This window comes from Callospermophilus lateralis, chromosome 4 (genome assembly GCF_048772815.1).
Source record: "Callospermophilus lateralis isolate mCalLat2 chromosome 4, mCalLat2.hap1, whole genome shotgun sequence".
NCBI classification, from domain to species: domain Eukaryota; kingdom Metazoa; phylum Chordata; class Mammalia; order Rodentia; family Sciuridae; genus Callospermophilus; species Callospermophilus lateralis.
In genome coordinates, this window is record NC_135308.1 from 98,858,494 (window position 1) to 98,882,757 (window position 24,264).

Here is a 24,264-nt window from a genome sequence, read left to right on the forward strand (position 1 = left end):
AATAGTAAGGAATTAGAGAGTACAATGTGGTGATAGAATCAGTGGATTGGAGGTTCTGGCAAATTGGAAAGGTTATCCTAGTTGAGGTATAAGAGGGTCTTAAAAGAAATCCTCCATTCACCCTACTTCCTCTCTCTGTACTCCTGTTTCTTTAACATTCATAGCAAAACTCCTGGTTAGAGTTGAGGACAGTATATTCACTGTCCAATTTAACTCTTCCCTTTCTATTTAAACCTATGCATATTCATATATGTCTTCCATTCTCCAAATCTTTTTCTAGAGTATGGCTTTTATAATGGCAGAGATTAAGTATTATTAAGTGTTATTAAGACTAAGTATTTTTTATGCATTCATCATAAAGATGTGTTGGAACTAAGGAAATGCATGTTAATGAAAACAGTTTACCCTAAACTTGTGTCAAATAACATCAAACTTTCCCCAAATTATTTGCATTATAAAGAAGAAACACCAATCAACTTACAATTAGTGCTTCTGTAGAAAAATAATATTTATCAGTGCCAGAAAACAAACTCTTCAAGTTTGAATATATTTAGTAAAGTTCTATGTCTGACTTTGGTTCTAAGGGCTACCCTTTTCAGAGAACAATCAAGTGTGTACATCAGATCCACATCTTCCATAAAGGAGATTGTCGGGCCATGTCAAGTTACTGGAAAGCATGCTTTGTGAATATCTGTTTCAAGGAGAAAGAACTCCGATCGCTTTGGCAAGCATTGCTTTTCTTGATTTCCTAACTAGATTCCAACCTCTTAAACTCTGTCTTTGTGAAGCAACTTGTTTTCCATTCCTCATAGTGGCCTGGAATGAACAATTTCAAGTTTTGATTTCTTTCAAGAGAATTTTTTTAACTCCTTTATAGTAAAGAAAACTATGGAATCCCATTGATTTCTTTTTACATAATTCTTCATTTTCCTTATAATGAGGTATACTGAGTATTCTTTCTGGCATTGTGTGTGATCAATTTAAGAACTACTTTTCTAATTAACCATAGCTAATTGTAAATGTTGTAAATCTGTCAGAACACATGAGTCAGTGATTTTATTTTCCATGTATATTTTCCTGCTTTTGTTCATGTTCCATTGGGTCTCCCATTACATTACCTAATTATTTGCAGCAGGTAGTTAGAATCCTCTCTAACAGTGTCAAACCTTTATAATTCCTCATTCTCACCAAATTATTTTGCCACTGACGATTCACTTCATCTTTATACCATAATGAATGCACAGAACATTGGGTCTCATACACTTTCCTGTGAGTATACCCTCATTAACCTCCTTTTAATATGAGCACAGTTATCTCACCACCTGGTGAAGAGCAAAATGAAGCACAGTGATGATAGATCAATCAAAAGCATTCACTTGGTACTTATTATGCACCTACACAGTGCTGGGATTAGGAAGGGATAAAAGTAGTTTGCACATCCTTGTTCTCCGAGAATTTAGGATTTAGTTTGTTAAACATTTAGAGCTCAATAGTAAGACACTAAACAATGACTAGGGTGTAACTGCAGCTTTAAACAATAAAGGCTAATAAGCTTATAATTAGGCAGAAAAACTAGACTCAGTACATTTTCTGTGAAGATCTTACAGTAGATAAAGAAAGCAGCATGAGCAAAAATGGAGACAAAGAGAGTTAAGATCTCCAAAAGTCTGATGTAAAGGCCAACTACCCTTCTAGTGGGCAACCATGGAAAGTCTATTTGAGTAAGCAAAATAAGGTCACTGAATTTATATACTACTTTTCTAATTTAAAAAAAATATACCCTGAGTTTCTGTAGTCCTTTGTTTAGGCATCAGAAAGCAATATAAAAGCAAACACAGCAGATTCTCTGCCTAAGAAAGCATCATATAGCCATATGTCTGAGTATTTATAGAACCAAAATGGTATAATGGCTCCTTTGTCAGATTACAACGGCCTTCATTCTGGGTGAGGCTCTTTAAAGGTTTGGAATGGACATAGAATGACTGAAGTGACAATTTTTTTTTTAACCACATGAACTTCAGATAGAGCACTAGTCTCTAGATATATAAAGAACTCAAAAATCTTAACACCAAAAAACCAAATAACCCAATCAATAAATGGGCCAAGGAACTGAACAGAACTTCTCAGCAGATGATTTACAGTCAATCAACAAATATATGAAAAAAAAAATGTTCATCTTCACTAGGAATTAGCAAAATTCAAATCAAAACTACTTAAGATTTCATCTCACTCCAGTCAGAATGGCAGTTATTAAGAATACAAACAACAATAAATGTTGGTGAGGAAGGGGGGGGAAAGGCATACTTATACATTGCCAGTGGGACTGCAAATTGGTGCAGCCAATATGGAAAGCAGTATGGAGAATTAAGAAAACTTGGAGTAGAATCACATTTGACCCAGCTATCCCACTCCTTGGTCTATATCCAAAGGACTTAAAAACAGCATACTACAGTGACACAGACCTATCAATGGTTATAGCAGCACAATTCACAATAGCTAAATTGTGGATCCAACCTAGAATTCCCTTCAGTAGATGAATGGATAAAGAAAATGCAGTATACATACACAATGGAATATTACTGAGCATTAAAAGAGAATAAAATCATGGCATTTGTAGGTAAATGGATGGAGTTGGAGGATATAATGCTAAGTGAAGTAAGCCAATCCCCCCCAAAAAACAAATGCCAAATGTCCTCTCTGATATAAGGATGCTGATTCATAATGGGGATGGGGTGGGGAGCATGGGAGGAATAGATTAACTTTAAATGGGGCAAAGGGGAAGGAGGGTTGAGGGGTATGATAGGAAAGACAGTGGAATGAGAAGGACATCATTACCCTAAGCACATGTATGAAAATAAACAAAACAAAAAGCAGGTAAAAGAAGCAAAAGAAACGAAGACATAATCAATAAGTCTTTTTTATTCTGCAGAGAATTCTACTTTCATTTCCTTTTGTATCAGTGTTGTCTGCTAAAATAAAATTTTCTAGATTTTGAAAAAAAAAAAATAAGGGACCTTAGACTCTTCCTTTATAAATTTTCTTAGATTTCTTTTTGTTGATGTTTGGTATTTCCTGATTTTAATTATGCCTGAACTACACACTATATTAGTTTTAAAATACATATTTGCCTTCCCTTATAGTGTATTCTATAAACTGTTGCCAAAGTAATTATTGTAAAACATATCTCATACCCAAGAGACTCTTGTAGTACAAATATTTTTGACAGGATAGCGTTGGAACATCTTAGCCATGGTTTCAAGAACTCCTTATAATTTAAGTCCAGCTGACTGTATCTTTCATTATTTCTCTCCTTATCTCTTTTTTAATCCAGGTAGCTTACTTAGTTTTCTTAACAAGACTACCTGTTCTATGAATTTTCACATAAAAATTTTTCTATCTGGGATGCCCCTCCTCTTGCAGTTGTCATGTACAGAATGTGAATTCCTAGGTTTCTCTATCCTCAGTGTAATGGAGTTTCTCCATGACTCAGCTGGAAATAATTTCTCTAGCCTCTGAATTGCACATGCTCCATCACATAGTTGTTACTTATAATTCCTTATACTGAAGTTGGTATCACATGTTTTAGCTCCATACTGTATAGAAAATTATGGCATCTAGAGTTTTCAGAGTGGAGAGAGTGTTTAGAATACAATGACTCTATCCATAAGTAAACATATTAGTTGAATGAAGTTATTAGATGAATGAACAATCAATGAAGACGAACATTAGAAGCATGTCTAATGTAAAAAAGAAATACAAACATACTGACTGGGTCATTTGGTTGCCTGATGGGTGGTGCGTTAGATTACAGGCATTTGAAAAGGAGATGAAAAATTGGGAACTGTGACAGTTTCCAGTGATGTCACTAAACTTAAACCTATCAGAGTGTTATTTCAGTATAGAGACAAATGAAGTTCAAAAGAATGGGATGTTGTCATCTGCTGTCTTAGCCAAATGAAAGAGAGTCCCAACAGCTGAGCAGAGCCGGGGATAACAAGGCAAGGAAACCAAGTCTTGAAGTTAAATTTGGTTTGTGTGTGCGCATATGTTTTTGCAAGTAGGTTTGATGTTGTCACATCTCAGGGAAAAGTTGGCATTTGAACTGAATAAACCGATTTGTGATAACATACTGTTCATCTCTGTGTCCAAGTGGACTGCATAATGAACTCTGCAATTTCCTCTTCCTCTCTATATAAAGGTAATTTCTAGGATGATGAAATAATTAGTGTAGATGAGGTTTTTTTGAGAAGTAGGAATAATCAAGTTTTCTACAAGGAATTCATTCCAAGGCCAAACAGATTTAGAATCATGACTGTGGTCATTCACAATAACCATACACAATCCCCAATTTCTAATTGAGTGGAATGAGCAGGAAGAGGCTTTGAGGACTAACTACTTGTCTTCAGCAAATTTTGTAACCAACATCCTCAGTTACAGAAAAACTACCTCTCATGGACTTTAAAACTTAAACTGTATTCTGTCAATCTGATTAAAATTGCATTCTTACTCTTGTAGCTGCGTGTCTTCAGGCAAATTTTTAAATCCCTCTGGACTCCAGTTAACTCACAACTAATGAGGATAATTAATAATCCTTAAATCATACAGAAGGTTTAGAAGGAAGGATACACTGGCACAGTGACTAAGTTGCAAGTGCTCAAAAATAATGTTTATCTTCTTCCTTTCCAAGCCACCCAAATAAACAAGGGAACTCAAAGAGCAGATGAAGTATCAAAGTTCTAAGAAAACTATGAATTTGTATTGTGTTTTTCCTCTTAAAGAATACCAAATGTGCAATATAATTTTGCTTTTTTAATTGAGATAAAAAGTTTTTTTCTGATGTTTTCAATTTCACATAATTACTAAGAAATCTGGACTAAACAGATGTATCTTTGTTGCTAGTGCATATTATTTCCAGAAGCCAATTCTTCATCCAAACCTCAATCTTCACACATATGTTTTCATTCTTCTCTAGCTAAGGGTAATCAGATAAATGGTCTATTTTTAATCAACAGATAATATTTTTGAGATAGAATTTTGTTTTTCCAAAGCTTCTAAAAACCACTGATTACTTCAATTTGTCTTTACTAAGTTTTCTTATATGAAGTGTACTTATCAACTAAGCATTGGCTAATTCTAAAAGCTAAACTGATAGATATTTCAAAGCAGCTGTTCATAGAATAATCTCCCACCTTTATCCTTGGTTTCACATAGTGATAAACTGAGGTCTGGAAATATTGAAAGGAAAATTCCAGAAACAAACTATCCACGACTTCTAATTTGTGCATCATTCTGAGTAGTGTGGTAAAACCTTGCACAATTCTTTTCCATTAGGATGTAAAATATTTCCTTGTCCAGAGTATCCATGTTATATGTACTACCTGCCTCTTAATCACTTAGTAGTCATCTTTGTTATTAAATCCACAGTCTCAAGCAACCCTTATAGTTACCTAACATTACCTCACAATGCCTACATTTTTCACCTTATTTATCACATCACATAGGCATTGTTATTTCAATGCCTATGAGATGTGATAAGAAGTGTGAATACAGTATAACTAGATATTTTAAGAGAGACCATATTCATATAGTTTAAATTATAGTATGATGCTATCATTATTTTATTATCAGTTACCATTAATTTCTTACTGTACCTCATTTATGAATTAAACTTTATCATAGGTATGTATACATAGGAAAATACATAGGTTTTATAGAGCTTAATACTTTCAGGTATCCCCTGAAACACCTCCCCTGTGAGTAAGTGGGAACTACATTATTTAAAAATGTTTTGTTGTTTAATTCAACATTTTTATCCTAAAATTTTTGTATCTTAAGGCTTTTTGGATATTAAATATCATATTTGGTCACAGTTTTCAAAATGATAGTAGTAATGATAATGAGGAGCCACATGAGGTCATTTTAAATCAGTTAAAATCTCTCTATAAATATACATAATATTTTCATATACATATATAAAATATTTTCACATATATATAATATATCTCCAATGTTTTCGAAAAATGAGATTTACTCCAAAGCATTTTATTTTCATTTATAGAATATGTAGGAAAGAGTATATTGGATAATTATTTTATAGGTAAATATTTATTAAAGTTAGTATTTACTGGATTACATTATATAAAACTAATAAAAAGAAATATTAAAATCAAACTAAAAGGCCACTGTCCAGAAAACAAGTCAAAATAACAACTCATATGAGGCATGCCTTGATTATAAGATTTCAATAGTACAAAAAAGCATGATATGGAAAAGACACCTCCATCCATCCAACTTCATATCCTCACTTCAGTGGTAACAATTATCCTGATTCCTCTAGAAAATATTTCAGAATGGAGTGTATTTATTTATAAATACAATCCTCTTTTATGCACACAAGAGATGTATTGAATAGTATACCAATCCCAGTAGCAATCATTACCCAGTTTTCACTTTGATAGATTTCTCAATCTGTGAAATCATGTCACGTCAGAAAGCACAGATGCACCCTACATTTACAGGGGTAGGAGGTAAGATTAGGAAGTAATTTGGTTAGCAGAAAACATTAGTAACCTCCCAGTACCACTGAACTTACCCCTGGGTAAAATTAGTTGCTACTTCTAGGAACCAGAGAAAATGTTACTATCATGATGTCATTTGTTTTAAGAATTGATGAATATATTTAGCAGGAAAAAACAAACAAACAAAAAAAACACCTCTTTGCCAGAATCTCCTTTTTTTCAGTTAATACAATTTGAATATGCTGTGGCAGTTTTTAAAAGAAATTTAAACAAACTGGCTGATCCTCCCAGGATGAGGTAAAGTGCATTTTGTGAAGGCAAACTGGCTCCTGGGTGGGCAACCCTCCACTCTGTGTGCTCCAATATTAGGCTCCTGTGGAACTGCCCAGCGTAAGTCTGGTCTACTTGAGCTCAAATAAACAATGTCACTTTCCACAAATTTGTGTTCATGATGTAGGTGCTAAATAGTTGTAACCTAAACATTAGTCTCTAGTTGTGATTATGAACTGTTAGATATTTCCTGACCTTTTTTTTTGTTTTTCTTACATGATATATATTTCAAATGGTTACTTTTATATGTATTAACAAAATAAATTGAAAGACTACAGTAGCAGCTATCAACCAGTGATATTTCAAAGGAAAGAGCCAAATAATAATCAGTGTGACATGATTTTACTAATACCTCAAATTATACCAAGTTCTTTCATGTGACTGCTCCTTTTCTCCTTCTCTGCCTTCAGTTTCACCTGCTCCTACTTACACTGTTCTACCTTTCCCTCTTTATGGAATTATGTGTTTCCTATGCTTTCCCCATCCTTCCTGTTCCTCTTTTTACTTCTACTTTCCCACTTAAGTTTTCTACTCTTCTGAAATCTCTTTCTCTCTCTCATCACACACACACAGAGTTTTACACATTTAATCTTTCCTTACCGGGATGAAGACGTAGGCTCTGTAGTTTGTCTTTGCACACGTGCATGTTTAATTAAATGTTCTTTTAAAGCAGTTTGGACTTCTGCTGGGATATCAGGGGAAGTGTGGCTGATTTTTATTGCAGGTTCAATAGCTTTCAGTGCTGGCTTTCCATTTTCTTTAACCTCTTTTTTCTCTTCTGTCTCAAAAACTTCAGTAGGAGCATTTGAAATGCTCTGTGGAAGGGTACTGACATTGGGGGTCATAGGTTTGCTTTTCCAGCATGGCCAGCACAACTTCCAGAAGACAAAAAGTGAGACAACTAGCAAGGCCAGGCCACAGAAGCTGACGACAACTGCTAACAGGCTGACTGAAATATCTGGAAAAAAAATGACAACATAAAGAAATACTAATGAATCTTGTACATAAAGAGGCAGACATGGTGAGATTATTATAGATATTTGAAAAGTTTCATCCCAGTTATATAAGGAAAAACATAACATATATATCATTTAAAAAATGCAAGGGATTCAAGAGTTGTCAAAAAAAAAAAAAGATTGACAACTTGCAACCAACTATGTAACTGCAACATTAAACTCTAAAGGTGCAACAACAGGAAATGCTTTTGTTTGCTTCATTTTTGATTTCAAGATGAACCCTCTCATTCTTTGTGCAGAAAATAATCTTAAATATCAGTGTAAGCATTTACATTGCTAATTATGAATGGGTTACATTATTAGTTATATTTTCAACTCCATAAATCCTTTCTGATAACTTTGCTCCTAAGTTTTTCACCTTCCTAAGATAACCAATTGTGGGAGACCAACCTTACACATGACTGAGTCACACTCCCAGCTGGGTGCTGAGGCGCTCAGTCACAGAAATGTGGCAGAGCTTTCCCCACCCTTCTTGAGTTCGAGGGTCGTGTCTTGTGCATGGGTGTGTCTTGCTACAGCCCCATGGGTGAAGCTATGCTCACCTGTTCCTTTGTAATATAACCCCTTGCCCTGTTTAGGATAGAATCTCCCATGGAAGAGCCTTGTGTGTGTCCCCTCCTCTTACTGTACCCTTGGGTGTGGCCTACCCAGGTGTCAGTCAACCTGCTGACAGTGGACATCATGAAGATAGTCTCAGCCCCCTGAAACCTGACCCCATGCCTCATTTGAATAGCTTCTCTTCAATAAAAGGGGCCAGAGTGTGCTCTCACTTTCTCTCTTCCTGCAAACCCTTAAGGTCAGAGGAGCCCTCACAGCGACCCCAAAGAAAAAGGTATTTGTATCTCTTGTGTGGTTATTTTGCACAGCCCATTCAGCCCAGTTTACCTGGAGTGACCCCTGAGCCTTTTAGTTGTGAACAGAAACCCGGCAACCAATGTTAGCAATCTGATTATTTAGTATTCTTATAACTTTGAAAATCAAATAGATTTCCTATGAAGAATATTTTTGTTGTTAGATTTGAGTAACCTTTCTTCACAACTTTGGACTCAACATCAAATATAAATCCAATCTCTTTTATTTCAAATTAAAATGTTAGGAATATATTATGGGCTGAATAGTGTCTATCTCCTCTCTAATTTTTTTTTTTTTAAAACCACTAGAAATTCTTTATTCTAGATAGAAGGAGCACAAGTTTTAACTTGAAGGTGACCAGTAACTTCAGAGTTTAAGGCACAGCAATTAATGATATTTAGCTTCAAGTTAAAGCTAGGGCTGGAAAAATATAAATAAGTATTGGGAGTAGAAAAATGAGGTCTGAGTACAAGCATTAAAAAAAAAGATTATACAGACATACTCAGCTTAGAGAGTAAAGCATGCATTCTTGGCATAAAATTAACTGCTAGTGACATGACAACCAGAGGAAGTATACTAGGGCTTTAGGGAGTTATAGTAAGATAGAGAAGTAATAACTCCTCTCTAAATTTGTATCTTGAAGTCCTAACCCTTGGTAACTCAGAATACAACTGTATTTGGAGATAGGCCCCTTCGCTTAGTAATAAAGGTAAAATGAGGTCATAGGAGTTGGCTCTAATTCAATGAAACTGCTGTTTTCTATAAGAGGAGGAAGTGAGGGAAAACCATCTGAAGACACAGGGAGAATGATGGTCATCTACAAGCCAAGGAAGGGCCTAAGTATAAGGAGGGAGTAAGTTTTCATTATCTATAGTTTGGAGTATTTTGGTATGGCAGCTAGTAAACTAAATACAGAATAGCCTCTAATTTCCTTTAAACATGACTAAGTCTAAGAGATTCCATCCTTCCCTAGAGGTAACTACAGATACCAAGTAAGTGTGCCTTATTATTGGCCTGTCCAGCCCCAATAATAACAAACAAAATCTCTCTTATAAAATAATAAGTATATACAATTATATAATGTTCTCCTTCTTTTTTAAAACATAAATAGCTTACTATGTGTTTATTCTTTAATTTGCTTTAGTTTTTATTCACCAATATTTGAGGTCAAACTTCATCTGATATATAACATTCCGTAACAATTAGTCATGATGGATATTTATGTTCCAATGTTTCATAGTGCAACATAGCTACAGCGAGCATCCTTGTGTCTCCCTTTCTTTTTGTGCATATATTTGTGAATATCATTCTGAAGAAAATATTTTGAAACAGAATTGGTGGGTCATTTGTTGTGCATTATATAATTTTTGTATAGCTATTTTCAAAACAAGTACAACAGTTGCTGTCACAAAAACAACAGAAAAGTTTACCAGTTCCCACAATTTAACAGGAATATTGTTGTATGTTAATGTTCACTAACCTCATGAGGAGATGATACTTTGTTTTAATATACATTTTCTTAATTGGTAAAATAAAATTTGTAGCTAATGGAAATCCATTCAGAAATTGAAACATTTCCAAATTTTCATTGCTACTTAATTATATGGATATATATTTTTTCACATGCTGTGATACACAGACATTAATATTTTTCTTCATTTTTCTAGTTGCTTATTAAAGTAATTATTGGCATTTCTCCTTTATATTGCATTGATGAGAAGGGTAAGGACCACATTTCATATTTTGTAGTTTTTTTTATTACTTGTCAGTATAATTTGAGAAAAAGAGAAAAAGTATAAAATGAATGTGCTTCCTGATTAGTACCTATGGTTTAAAAATGGATAAAAAAAATAAATTATTGCTTCTGCTCTGGTTTAAAAGTGTCCCCTCATGTTCATGTGTCAGATTTGTCATTCCCAATGCAGCAGCACCTAATAAAGGGGTGATTCATTTACTGAAAGCCCTGCCTTCCTGAGTGGATTATGTTATCCTAATAGTGGGTTAGTTATCAAGAGAGTGGCTTGTTACACAAGTGAGCTTGGCCCCCTCTTGGTCTCTGGTTCTCTTGTGCCCTATTACCCTGTCACCGTCTGCTATAGGATTACCACAACATGAAAGGCCATACCTGATACTGGATTTCCCTGCCTTTGAACTAAGGGAAATAGATTTGTTTTCTTTATAAATTCTTGATCTGTGATTTTCTGTTATATCAACACTAAAGAGTCTAAGCTTCATAACTCTTCATGTATTTTCAGCTTTATTTACTTATACTTTTCAGTATATTTTACTTTAAGAAAACCTTCTTGAACAGGTTTTTTTCCTGTGCAGCTGGAGCCAAAACCAAGATGTAGGAAAATTCCAGGACCACATGGGATGGGGGTGGGGGTGTGAGCAGTTTCACGCCTCTAACTGAAAATGGGTACATTTTGGGTTTTTTTCCTCATGGGATTAGACTTGAGAGAAACTTATATACTCTTCCCACAAGTGTTTTATAAAATCCCTATATGTCATTGTTCCCAAGAGATGGATTTGGTATTCATACTTTGTCATTCAGGAGAGCTCTGTGGAAATCTTCTGAACCTACTTCCATTTTCCCTACTGATGATTTTTTTTTTTTTCTAAAATTGACATCTGGTTCTATCATTTGGAAGATCATGTAATCTTTCTCCAAAATCAGGATACTTTTGAGTGAATTGTTGTGCTATCAATGAAGCCAGGACAGTGGGAAAAAACAAGTCCGTGTCCTGGCATTTGGAATGTAGAGTCACCTTGCCTCTCTCAGCCTAAAATCCTTCCAGCTCCCGCCTGAGCCATCTGGGCCAAATCTAAACTTCCTAAGACATCCCATTAGATCTTGGAGATTTGATCCCTGGCTACCCATCCAACTTCATTCTTCTACATTCCTCTTCTGCCACTTCCCTATCTATATTCCTTATCTGATCACATATTACTTTCTTAGGATTTTTTTGGGGTGGTGGTGCTATTTCATATACTTCTGTGCATTCTTTATCTTACTTGGCCACCTGATAAATTCTTATTTATGCTTCAGCAATACGACCTAATAGTACTTATTCCTTATAGCCCTGCCTTTCTCTTCTATTTTTTAATGGACTTTGAAGCCATACTGACCACTCTACCTCTAGTATTGGGTTCATGGATTGGCCTATAATCCTCTTACCCCACTCTTAGAGCATGATGCATTTCAAAAATATTATTGTTTTCTTTTGGGTATGATATATATAATATGGTACTAATTATCTAGGAAAAACACTGAAGGCCATAAAAACCTATTGTCCTAACTAACAAATTAATGCTGATTCAGGTAAGTTATAGGTGCCAGATTATTTACAATTTACAAAATAATTTTTCAGTTTTCAGAAGTTTTGGATTTTATAATTGTGGATAAGAGAATTATAAAATTCAGATGTGTTTTTCTTCTCTAAACATTGCCACCCTATCAATACATTTGTTCCTTGATCCTTCAGAACAGAAATCAAATTTATTCACCTCTTTATGTTTAGTGTCTAGTATATATCACACGGTCAAAAGATGTTGGTGGATCTACTGAACTCATATTTTGGGTGTTATTTGAAAAGGCACATAGCTGTGTAGATTTCTAGGTGTTTGGACTAACTGAAAGTTGGGTGATTTGGAGGGAAGATACAGAACTCGTCTATCTTATACTGTGGAGGCATTTAGACCTGAGTTCAAATGTCATCTTCATTCCTGTGTGACTTTGAGCAAGTTGTTTAGGTCCTCAGAACTTTGGTGTAAAATAAGGGTAGTTGTATTTTTTTCATACGAATGTTGTGATGTTTCAATAAGAAAAGGTATGTAAAATTTGGGGCATTGTATATTACTCAAGCATTGAAAATGAAACCAAGTGTTTAATGCTCAGGTCTTTATGAGTTAATTTTTTTCCAACAAGCTACATTCCACAAAGTGAAAAAAAAAATCAAAAGATTGAGGATTTAGGAGAATTTATAAAGTCATCAAAAATTTTAAATGACATTTTTATGACTATGATTCATCATTTACCATGATCTAAAGGGTGCTGTATCATGAATTTGAACTTAAAATGAAGTAGCCCCAGAAACATGTTAAGTCAGGTGTTGAAATGGTCAGATATGCACTTCAGAAATAGCAGTCTGGCCAAAGAGAAGACAGAAAAGGAGACAAGTCTGGAAGAAGAAAAACTGATTGACTCAGTGAGGAGTGCTCTGGTTCCAGGGAGAGTTACTGAATCAGGAAAAAGAGAAGATTCAGGAGAAAATTTGGAAATCAACATTCCAGAGAAGGAATGTGAAGGAAAAAGTTCTAGTGAAGAAGTGTGAAGAAAAAAAAAGGGCAGGAATATGACTCACTGGGAGACAGGCAGGATGGTGAAGAAAGGAAGACCACGATTTTGGTTTTGGCTGAAGCACTTGTGATCATGCAAATAGAAATTTGCGTAGGCTCTTGGTCATGTAGACAAGACTGAAAGACTTCCTTAAATAGTGGGATCTGAATCCATGGAAGAGAAAAGTTCCTCAGTAGAATCATGAGTCCACCAATATTTAAAGAAAGAGAACTTTAAGGAACAAGAAGCCTGAATAAAAGACTGGAAACGAGGATAGGGATAGGAGCATGGGAGGAATAGAGGAATTCTAGATAGTGCAGGGGGTTCGAGGGGAAGGGAGAGGGCATGGAGTTATAAATGATGGTGGAATGTGATGATCATTATTATCCAAAGTACAAAGACACAAATCGGTGTGAATATACTTTGTATTCAACTAGAGATATGAAAAATTGTGCTCTATATGTGTAATAAGAATTGTAATGCATTTGGCTATCATATATAAATTTTAAAAAACAGCAAAAAAAGATATGAAATAAAAATCAAGTCAGCAGTTTTTGTAGCAGCTAGAACAAGAATATTTTAAGGAGTGGTCAACAGTGCAAAATATCAAAATAAGCTCATTTGAAATAAGGGTTGACAAATTACCATTAACATTAATAAGTACATCTTTAGCAAATTTGATGAGACCAATAGAGAAGAGGCTATGCTAACCCCACGAATGTGGTTTAAGAAAAGAATGGCAGTCTGTGAGCACAAATAATTTCTTTAAGAAATTGTACTTACAAGAGGAGTAGAGAGGGGGCAAAAACTGGAGTAGCACACAGAGTTGAACATTTTTATCAGGTAGGATGTTTCAGCATGCTTAAAACCAGTGAAAAGGAATCAATAGAAAAGAGGTTGAGTGGAGTAATTAAAAGTGAAGTCCCACAAAAGTTGACAAGAGATGGAGTCTGAAGCAAGGGTGAAAGAATGGGATCACATTTTCCTTTGTAAGAAAAGGTGTCCATTTTGGGTGCTGATCAGTTTTGCCTCAGGGCAAGAAGTCAAGGAAATTTTTATTTATAACTATTAATATTTTTCTATCCAAATAGGGAGTTAGAGAGTCAACTGACAATTATTTTGCTACATTTGGGGATAATTTGGTATGTCAGTCAGCTTTTGTCACTGTGACCAAAATACCTGGGACAGACAATATGGAGGAGGAAAGGTTTATTTTTGGCTCATAGTTTTAAAAGTTTCAATCCTGTGTCCAGCAGCCCCTTTGCTTTGGGCCTGTGGCTACACAGAACATGGTGGGGAGGGTGGGTGGTGGAAAGTTGTTTATCTCATGGCAGCAAGGAAGGGTAGGGGCAAGATACAGTCCCCAAAGGCGTGCCCTCTGGGGGACCTACTGCTTCCAGCCATGCCTGTAGTCCATACAGTTCCCAGTAGTCCTTTCAGCTATCAGTGGATTAATCCACAGGTCAGAGTCTTCATGAACTAATTACTTCCCCAAAGCCCCACCTTTGGGCGTTACTGCACTGAGAACAAAGACTTCCACATGTCAGCCTTTGGGGGATATTTCTGATCCCAAACCATAACATTTGCAGTATTTAGAGGGTAAGAAAATTTTGAAACAGGATCTACAAAGAACAGGAGAAAATTGAATAGGAAAAAGTAAGATGCCCAGTCAGCATAGTGTTGAAATTGGAAGCTAATAAGAGTGATATGAGGGCTGGGGTTGTGGCTCAGTGGCAGAGTACTTGCCTGGCATGTGTGAGGCACTGGGTTCAATTCTCAGCACCACATAAAAATAAATAAATAAATAAAGGGAAAAGTATTGTGTCCATCTACAACTAAAAAAAAAAATATTTTCTTTTTAACAAAAGAGAGTGATATGCGTCTGCGTGGTTTTAAAATCTCCTATTCAGTTGCTTTCGGGTAGGAAAAAAGAAACAGTTGTATTTATCCATGAGTGAGGTTTCTGATTTGTTTTTCAGGAGAATGTAATAAACCTCAAGTGAAAGTGACTGCGATGATGAAATGAGGCATCCCAGGTATGATGATGTACTCATTGATGGGGACTCACAGGCAAGCAGGAGGTGAAGTAGGAAGGAGAAAAGGCTCTTGAACTGGCATTCCTGCTGAGAAAGACGAACACATAGGAGCTTTGTGTGTGTGTGTGGGGGGGGGGGACTGAAATACTTGAATTGGTAATTCTAATATAATATTGTTTGCCATAGTGACAGTGTTTCAGCATCATTATAAAGGGGAAGTGGTAAGGCAGAGAAGAGAATAGTGGAGGCAAGGGGCCAACTGCTGGGAGGCCCCGGTGATGAATATGAATGGCTTGTTTGTGCCACAAGAACTCCAAAGTTACATGACAATGAGTAAACTTGATGACTGAGCTCTCTCTCTCTAGCTTAAATTTTCAATGTCTCCAGATAATTAAAAAGAATCCATTATATGATATGCATCCTATTATATCTTGGTAAAATTAGGAGGTAATGAAATTTACACAGATTAAATTAGGCTGTGAGATAATGAGGTTTAAAAACTCAAACTCTAGTTTGATTACATCCATTTGCATAAACATTTCTCTACCACTATGTATTTACTTATCTCCTTATCTGTCTCTTTGTCTGAATATACATCTCTACCTTAACTATAAACATTTTACCCTTTTATCATGTCTTAATATAGCAAAATGAAGCGACAGAGTAAAAGATCATTCTTATTAGAAAACACAGTAAATGCTCCAAATGCGAATTCCTCTGAAACATTTAGAAAAGCAGAACTTTGTCAACGTCTATATAACCAGGCCATCTCATGTGTGTCATCTCACTTACTGTGACTCATGAACACTGTTAGGTTCAACTACTGTCACCATGGGTCTGGTCATGATTATGGAGAAAAACACAGAAGAGTTTTCATGTTCTTGATTCCAGTTACCACTGCCTCAATTAGTACACTTATGTGTGTGTCTTTCTGAATTGTTATTTTTTAAATTTTAAATTTCTAGTTATCTTTAATGTTGTAAGTTGCATAAAAGTCTTATTTCACATATAAGAAATGATAACTTAGTTGATGATATTTTTCATGTGTCCCATTTCACTGGTTGCTCCTCACTGTGGCCTGAGCACTGGTTGCTCCTCACTATGAAAAAACAAAGGCACTGTCAATTCTGGACCAAAAATCCTCTCAGAAGAATTATACTCAGAATTTTAGTTTTTAAATTATTTTAATCTACTTATTTCATGTTTTCCTTTTTATGGTTTTGCATATGTAATATATGATTTTAAAAATCTCTAAGTTTTAAAGAGATCTTTCTATTAGTATAAAATGAAAATCCTATAGGATAAGAAATTTATCCTATAGGATAAGTTTCATTAACTCCTAATCTTACCAAGATTTAATAGGATGCTTTAAATTATGTGTCATAATTTAATTGTCAACATTCTCTTTACTTTCTTGGTTCCACATAAAGTAATGGTGTTACATCAAATACTGTTATAATCAATGGCCTGTTAGATTCAATCAAATATGGTTACTGGTATGGTATTCAAATTTATTTAAAAAATCTTTACATATTCTCATAATTGGGTAAATAATTTGTAATCTGTGATTATATATTACACATTTACATGAACTAAAAGAATCATATGGATTATCATACACTTCATTAGTAGCATCAGTAAAGTTCAATGCCTGGCACAGTTGCTTTTACATAGAAAATGCTTAAAAATATTTGTTGAATAAAATCATATGGTGAAGACTGCCTTTTAGATATATTAACAAATCCTACTGTAACATTAGAAATGAGTTAGATACATAAATAAAATCAGGAACATAATAAGCTTCTCATTATTTTGTTCATTATTCCTATGATTCCATAAGTACTTAAACAGAAGTAAGGGAATCATGAAGATTGAGGAAATCAATAGCTTTTGTTTGATGAAGATAATTTTTTAGTATGAACAAACTTACATTCACAAACTTCAGAGTCGACAGTGAGGTTCCCTATTCAACAATACAATAATAATAAAATAATAGATTAGACAATAGGCTGTAAAACATTGCAAAATCCACCTGAAGGGGAAAAAGCTACCAATATTAGCTCCTTTTCACCCCCTACCCCCAGATGATCCACCCTTCTGGCTCTAAGGCCAGCACAGCACAATTCAATTTCTCTCTTTTCTCTCTCTCTCTCTCTCTCTCTCTCTCTCTCTCTCTCTCTCAATCTCTCTCTCACACACACACACACACACACACACACACACACAGAGTAGATTCTTAGTATCCATTTGGGGTTGGTTTTAGGACCCCCCAAAATTCCCAAATCTATAGCTGCTTAAATCCCTCAGGTGAATGTAAAACAGTATTTCTACATATGCAATTCATATCTTCCCAAATACTTTAATCTCTGTATTACTTATAATGCATAATACAAATTAAAAGTTGTATTGTTTAGGGAATAATAACAAGAAGAAAAGTCTGCACATGTTCATTATGGATGTATTTTTTTCCCCAAATATTTTCCATCCATTCTTGGTTGAATCTACTGATATGGAACTCATGGACATATGGGGATTTCTGTGTGTGTGTGTGTGTTATGTTTTATGTAACATATATTCATATATATTTTTCTGTTAATCTGAGTCATATTAATGCCAGCTCTTACATTTAAATGGTACTTAGGATATATGTGATATTATGAAGCAAAATAAATCTACCTTATTAGACAATAACAAGAAGCCATCTCTTTAGTCAGGATTATGTTTCTAAACTTGATCAGTGTTGGTTATTCAAAAAATGGAAACTGGAATTGTACAAGTTAAAAATGAGATAATATGATTTATTGACCTTTAACAATAACACTAACAGGAGGTCCAGTTTCTTTGATATGTTCATACTAATTATGCCTTGGGATTTTGAATAAGATGACTTTCAGCTCTTTTTCCCCTGTCATGTTGTTTCCAATGCCTCACAGTAATGAATTTTAATTATGATATGAACTGTTACTTACTTTGGCCAAAATATGGCAGGAACATATTACAAATGAGACTTTGATGAACTTTTTCCTAATAACAAATTAACAAAAACACTTTAACTGTTTGTTAAATATCTGTTTTCATTATAGGCTTTTGTATGAACACATAAAAAATAATTACATTTGAAATTATGAATTTAAAGTTGTACATTTCAAACACACTAAAATCTTTTTCATAATTTATAAATACGGTAGAAACCATGCTTTGAATTTGGATTCTGATCTTTTCCCATGCTAGCAATATGTGCTACAATACTCTCTTATGATGCCCAGCTATAAGCTGAAGTACATGATCTGAGCACATTTAAGATAGGTACAGTAAGCTGTAATGTTCAGTGGGTTAGGTACTAAATATATATTAGACTTAACATTTTCAGTTTATGATGGGTTCATCAGGACATAACCCCATTATAAGTCAAGGAGCATCTAGATTAAACAGATATTCCCACTTTCCTAGAACTTCAGTAAACTGAGTCAATTTATTGTGCACTTACAAGTTTAGCTATGGACTCACAGTTGTAACTGAACCACACTCTGGAGAGATAAATGGACATCCATTTTGTGTTCATTTGCTTTTTCATGAGTATGTTTCTCATTACATTCTAGCACTTAACTGGGCCAAGTGCTCTAATTCCTGCCATTATCATGGACTAAATATTTTGTGGACTTATCTATATGATATTGTATTAGACACTGGAGACACAAAGGTACAGGTATACCTAATTTAGTTTCATAGGGTATTTGAAAATTATTAAATAGAACTTATTCATTTACAAATAGGAATTTATTTTATTCATTCAACAAATATTTATTGAACTTCTAGGATGTACCATAGATCACTGTAGATTAAAGAATAAGCAAACCCTTGCCCTCAAAAAAACTTAAACATTCTAGTTACTTAAAAGTGCATATCATTAGTAGAATAAATTTAGATCAGGAAGAATTTAAGTAAACTTTCAAAAATAGAGATAATTTTAATTAGCATTAGAAATTCCATTAAAATTTATGGTACTATTTGTCTTCTTCCAAAATTTTGTAAAAAAAAAAAAAAAACTTATAAATGAATGTAGATGTACTCCCAAAAATGATCAACTTTTTTTCATAAAAGCAAAATTACATTGAAGATTAAGATATAAAGAAAATGTGATTTAAATGAAATGGACAACTATATAAAATCGCTAGCATAGCAGTTAGATTTCAGAGATGCCTAGCTCAGCAAAAGAAGAAATACATATCTTAGTTTATTACAAGAATAAAAGGCAAAAAGAAAAATCCCTTCAATATTGCCAGATATCCTAGAATTAAGGGAAAATGGTTGTTTGCTATAACCTGCTGGGCCTTCAAAGATAGTCTTCCATTGTTTTTGGAGTAAATTGAGACCCAGAGCAATGTGCATTAATAATCATGTGACAATGAGACAAGAAATAGTAAAAATTGGCCATTTTCCAGTGGAGTGATGATGTCGAGGAAGGAAAAACGATGTTTTCATGCATCCCTTTTCACGTGAGTACATTGAGCTTCATTTTTTTTCTTTCCAGACCTACAAGTCTCAAGGGAAATTTTCCACTGATAAATGTTTCTAAACTGTAATTCTTAAGACAGTCAGGAGGATGTGCAAAACCTAGAATTACTGTGATCCAAAAATGATATCTCAACTATCATATTGAGTAAACCTATTGAGTCCCACCACTCATTTTAAGCCCTAATTATGGTCTCAGAGAAAAATCATGGTGTAATTTTAAAAACTGTACTTAGTTATCTCTTTTTTTTTTTTTATAATGAAATGCTTCAGTAAATTTCATTGATGTGTACCTTCTCATTATCCCCACCTGTAAGAAAACGAAGAATACATGTATGAACTTATAAGAATTTGTCTAAATTTTTGCTTCAGGATCTTTAGTCCCAAATTAAAATAGTATAATGCTGGGAGCCATCAGCCAAGTAGGTATGACAAATTCCTTGCCAGCTTACTCCCATGCTGTCTAGTGGAAGGACTTCTGAAAGGTGACCTTGCTCAAGGACCAGGGCAGGATCCGTGTTTAGGGTGTTCCCCCTTTAGAATAGGGCAGTTTAGCATAATAGGAGAGTAGGGTGTTCCCCCTTTAGAATAGGGCAGTTTAGCATAATAGGAGAGTAGGGTGTTTCCCCTTTAGAATAGGGCAGTTTAGTATAATAGGAGATTAGGGTGTTCCTCTTTTGGAATAGGGCGTATCCTGCTGCTGAGTTCCTCTTGAGTGCTTAGGGTCAAACAGTATATTTTGGGAGACAGAAGCCCATGCGGAGTGGATTTGGGAGAGAGTGGATTAGGGCAGAGTGGAGATTTGGGAAGAGACCGTGGATTCCCCCAGAGCGTGTTTGTAGACAGCCCGTGTGAGTTCGGGAATAAAGAATTGCTGTTTGAATCTACAAGCTGTGTGGAGGCTCGTGATTTGTGCCCAGCCGAGAGACTGCGGCAGTATAAAAATGCAAAATTGAAACACTGATGAATTAAGTGCTTATTCAAATATTTATATTAAGTGTAGGTCTATGCAACTATTATGTGTGAATGTGAACTTCAGTGGGTTTGATTAGCTGTGATTTTATGAGGCCTGTCTTTCAAGCAACATGGCTTTATTGAATCTGATAGACATTTCTGCAGTTGAGAGAACCTGAAATGAACTTAAATCCAGTTAAAAAATGATCATGTATATTCAGTTAGTTTATCTGAGAAATAAAAATTGAGAACAACATATTGTTTTGTATTTTTCTAGGCATTCTAATATTTATCATATTGTACAATAAAATGAATTTAGTGGGTAACATATCTATTTGGGGGAGAGGGAGAATCAGTAGTTAGAAAAATTCCCCCAAATCTAATTTTCCAAAAATTGCACATAATGAATGTTCTAGTATGTTAGTAACGTGGATCCATGTAATGGTTTTTATCTCAACTATTCCAAAACAGTAGATTAATTAATACTGAAAGCTATAATCTAACTGGTCACAAATTTTACTAAAATATGAGATTGATCAACTTGGTTGGAAGGGGTCCTAAATGGCAATAACACTACTGCTGCTTCTCTTGCCAATGTTATGGAAAAGGTGGTGATGCTTTCTCTTTTTGGCATTTTAGAAAAAGTAGGAAAATAGCTCATAAATATATATATGATTCTTAACTCCTTTAATAATAGTGGAAATAATAACTTTAACTGGAATTACCTGGCTCTCCTTCCTTCTGTTTCTAATTACTTTCAAAGTAAATAACCACTGCACCATTATATTCCATTGATGTCCTCCTACCAGCAAAGATTTTTCATTAAACAATGAGCAGAAGGATAAACTATGGAAGTACTTTCATTTAGGGACTTATAATAAAGGGCACAAGTGCACTAGTTATAAGAAAATCTACTTTACAGAATACTTTGTAGCTGTGTAGCTAATGAACATTATTAGATTTAATATTTAGTAAATATCTTTGTATCTACTTCATAGATATCTATTCATATTGGAAGTCTATTGCAAATTAGTTTACTTCCAACTGTTGCATAAATTTGCACATGGAAAAGGCAGACCAATCTTGTTTACCTTTGTTTCATATATCACCTAGCAAAATATCTCTAGTAACAGCCACTTAATATATATGTTCACATACTAAATTCAATAACCTACTTATGTTTTTCCTTTAAGGTGAGAAAAAATATTCACACAATTTAGACTAATTTTTCTTCATTTTTTGTTCCCAAGGTAAAGTCCAAAAGAAATTAGGACTACACACCTTCTTATACTGCTTAGGAAAAAACTCAGAAAACCGTTTTATAATTCATATAGTGTGTTTTACCTTAAACTTACATAGTTGTATAGAGTGGAAAGATTTAGAAGGCAGTACTTTATTTGGTTTTCAACCTTCACGTATTTACCACATTACCAGCCAAGAAATCCCAGGAAACCACTATTTGGTGTGTGATTACAAAGGGGTAGGAGAGGGTAATAATCAGTAGTTTTATTTAGATTATCAAATACTAAATGACCAAAATACGGGGCCTTAAACTTAAATACTCTCATTTCCTCCACTGTACCCTATTCTGAGAGTCTTAATCCTATGTATCACTAAAAGACATTTCAGAAGATTTGACCCAATATCACCACAGTGGACTCTAAGGTTATACTATTTCTTTACCTTCTGCTTAAACATCATACACAGGACACAAGTATACATGATGCATGATGTTCATTCATTCCCTTATAGTGTTAATTGAATTTCATTCACTTACAGGAATTTAATAGAAAATAGAATTTAGCAAATAGAAAAGACTCAGCTGTGTTTTTATATTCCTCAAATATCTGTTTCCAACAGGTTGATAGCAGCAATTATGTATCCTTGTGTTCCAGGGTCTAAGCAGCAGTATCTCACGTACTGCCACGCAAAGACAGAAACCCCTCTTGGCTCCTGTTGCCCTAAGGAGAGAATACGAAAACCCCTGCAGATATGCCACATAAAACATGGTATGTAAATTCAAACCAAATCAATTCCCATCTTTCCCCTTCCTTTGTCTTGGACTGCTTTGAGGTGGGTGGTGTGGGAAGCACTCATGTGCAGTCCTTTTCACGCTGGGTTCTCTACTGCCCTGCTCTGCCCAGAGCTTGTCCACCCAGCTCTCACCTGTTGCCCTGGCTACACTTAACCCATGAAACCCCACACTGGAGACCAAAAATGATCTGAGAAAGCAAAGGGAAAAATGAGATCCTGCGGAAGGAATGGCAACCTTCTAGTCAAATACTGAAAAATTCAGCACAGGTGGGTTTTTTCCCAATGCAACAAGTGAGGGTCATTTGCCCATGTCCCCCTCCTCCACTATTGCGCGGGTAATCAAAACCTTTTCCCCCAGGAGAAACTAAAGGTGGCTCTGATTCGCCTCCTTCCCTCGAGCCTTGAGGGAAAAAAAAAAAAAAAAAAGTCTGTCACCCGAAACTTCTTTCCATCTCCAGATTTCTGGTGGTGGACGTTCTCCATCCCACCACCCCATTTTCTTCCAAGTTTCCCGAAGGTATAGGAATGATGCTATAGGTCGGGGTGTTGGGGACGGGTGTGAAAGTATGTGTGGAAAAGACTTATAGCCTTTTCCCTTTTCATTAGAAAAATCATACAAGCTGAGGGGTTTGAAAGCTCTCAAGTAAGTACTCCACAGGTTGCTGCGGAAAGTTAACCCGATGGGGACTCTTTCTGTCCCTGAAGGTCAAGGCAGCATCCTGCGCACGAGTTTCTTTGCGTTCAAGCATAGATTCTCGCGCCTGGCTCCTTCGCGGAGCCGGTGACCCGCGACACGCAGGACAAGCTAGGGCAAACAAAGTCCCGCAGGCGAATCGCCCCCGCAAGCAGTCGCGCCGCAGGCGGTCCCGGGCGTTTCCACCCGCGTAGCCTCTTTCACTCCAGGAGGTAGACCAGAGGCGTGGGAGAGCGCAGAGAGACCGGGAGCAGGCGCCAGGAGCAACAGAAGCCGGCAGGCAGGAAGCAGAGCAGAAGCCCGGCCGGTAGACAGGTGGAAACCCAACCCAAACACCCCACGCTCGGGGTCGCCAGCGGCTGAGTCAAAGGAAGGATAGAGATAGGAAGGCGCGGCGCCCTGCAGATGCCCCGGGCACGGCGCACGAGTGTCAGCACCCGGGAGCTTAGAGCGAGCGCGCGGGGTCCCAGCAGACGTGAACACCAGAGAGCCCCGGTTACCTGTGCTGCCGCCGCTCTGGCTGCCCCTGTCCGGGGGGAAGATGCCCGAGCACTTCTCCCACTCCACCTGGCCTGCGAAGCACAGCTCGGTGACGATGTGCAGCGCCTTCTGGCACAGGCTGCTTACTCCGTCCTCTTTGTGGAAACTCATCGTTTGGTTTTTCTTCGGGTTTCTCTCTTACTCAGTTAGCCGCCCTTTCCCCTTTCCGCAACCTCTAGGCTGACCCCTCTTGCGCCCTAAGCCATAGCCAGCCCGCGGGTTCTTTGGCTGGTGAACGAGCAGCCAAGATCCCAATAACTCTTAGGAGCCCGGAGTTGGCCCCATGGCTTAAGCGGAGGGCGCTGAAGGCGGATAGGCACTGGCGGGCAGGAGGCGGCGGCGGCGAGGTTTGCTCCAACTCTCCCGCCACGAGAGCGAGCCGTGACTAGCTGGAGCAAGAGACCCGGCATGGAGTGCCGAGAGGAGGTGGGAGACGTGA

The 24,264-nt window shown here is 36.1% G+C and overlaps 1 protein-coding gene across 1 annotated transcript in view; it reads right to left on the reverse strand.

Annotated features, from left to right (window-relative positions):
* The window catches only part of Syt10 (synaptotagmin 10), a 52,501-nt gene extending 28,565 nt beyond the window's left edge, over positions 1–23,936 (reverse strand). Inside the window, exons 1-2 of the mRNA XM_076852765.1 lie at positions 23,786–23,936; positions 7,449–7,806 (exon numbers count right to left, since the gene is read on the reverse strand). Of these exons, the coding sequence (XP_076708880.1) occupies positions 7,449–7,806; positions 23,786–23,936 (509 nt within the window). The remainder of the gene's footprint in view (positions 1–7,448; positions 7,807–23,785) is intronic.
* Positions 23,937–24,264: the final 328 nt, after the last annotated feature.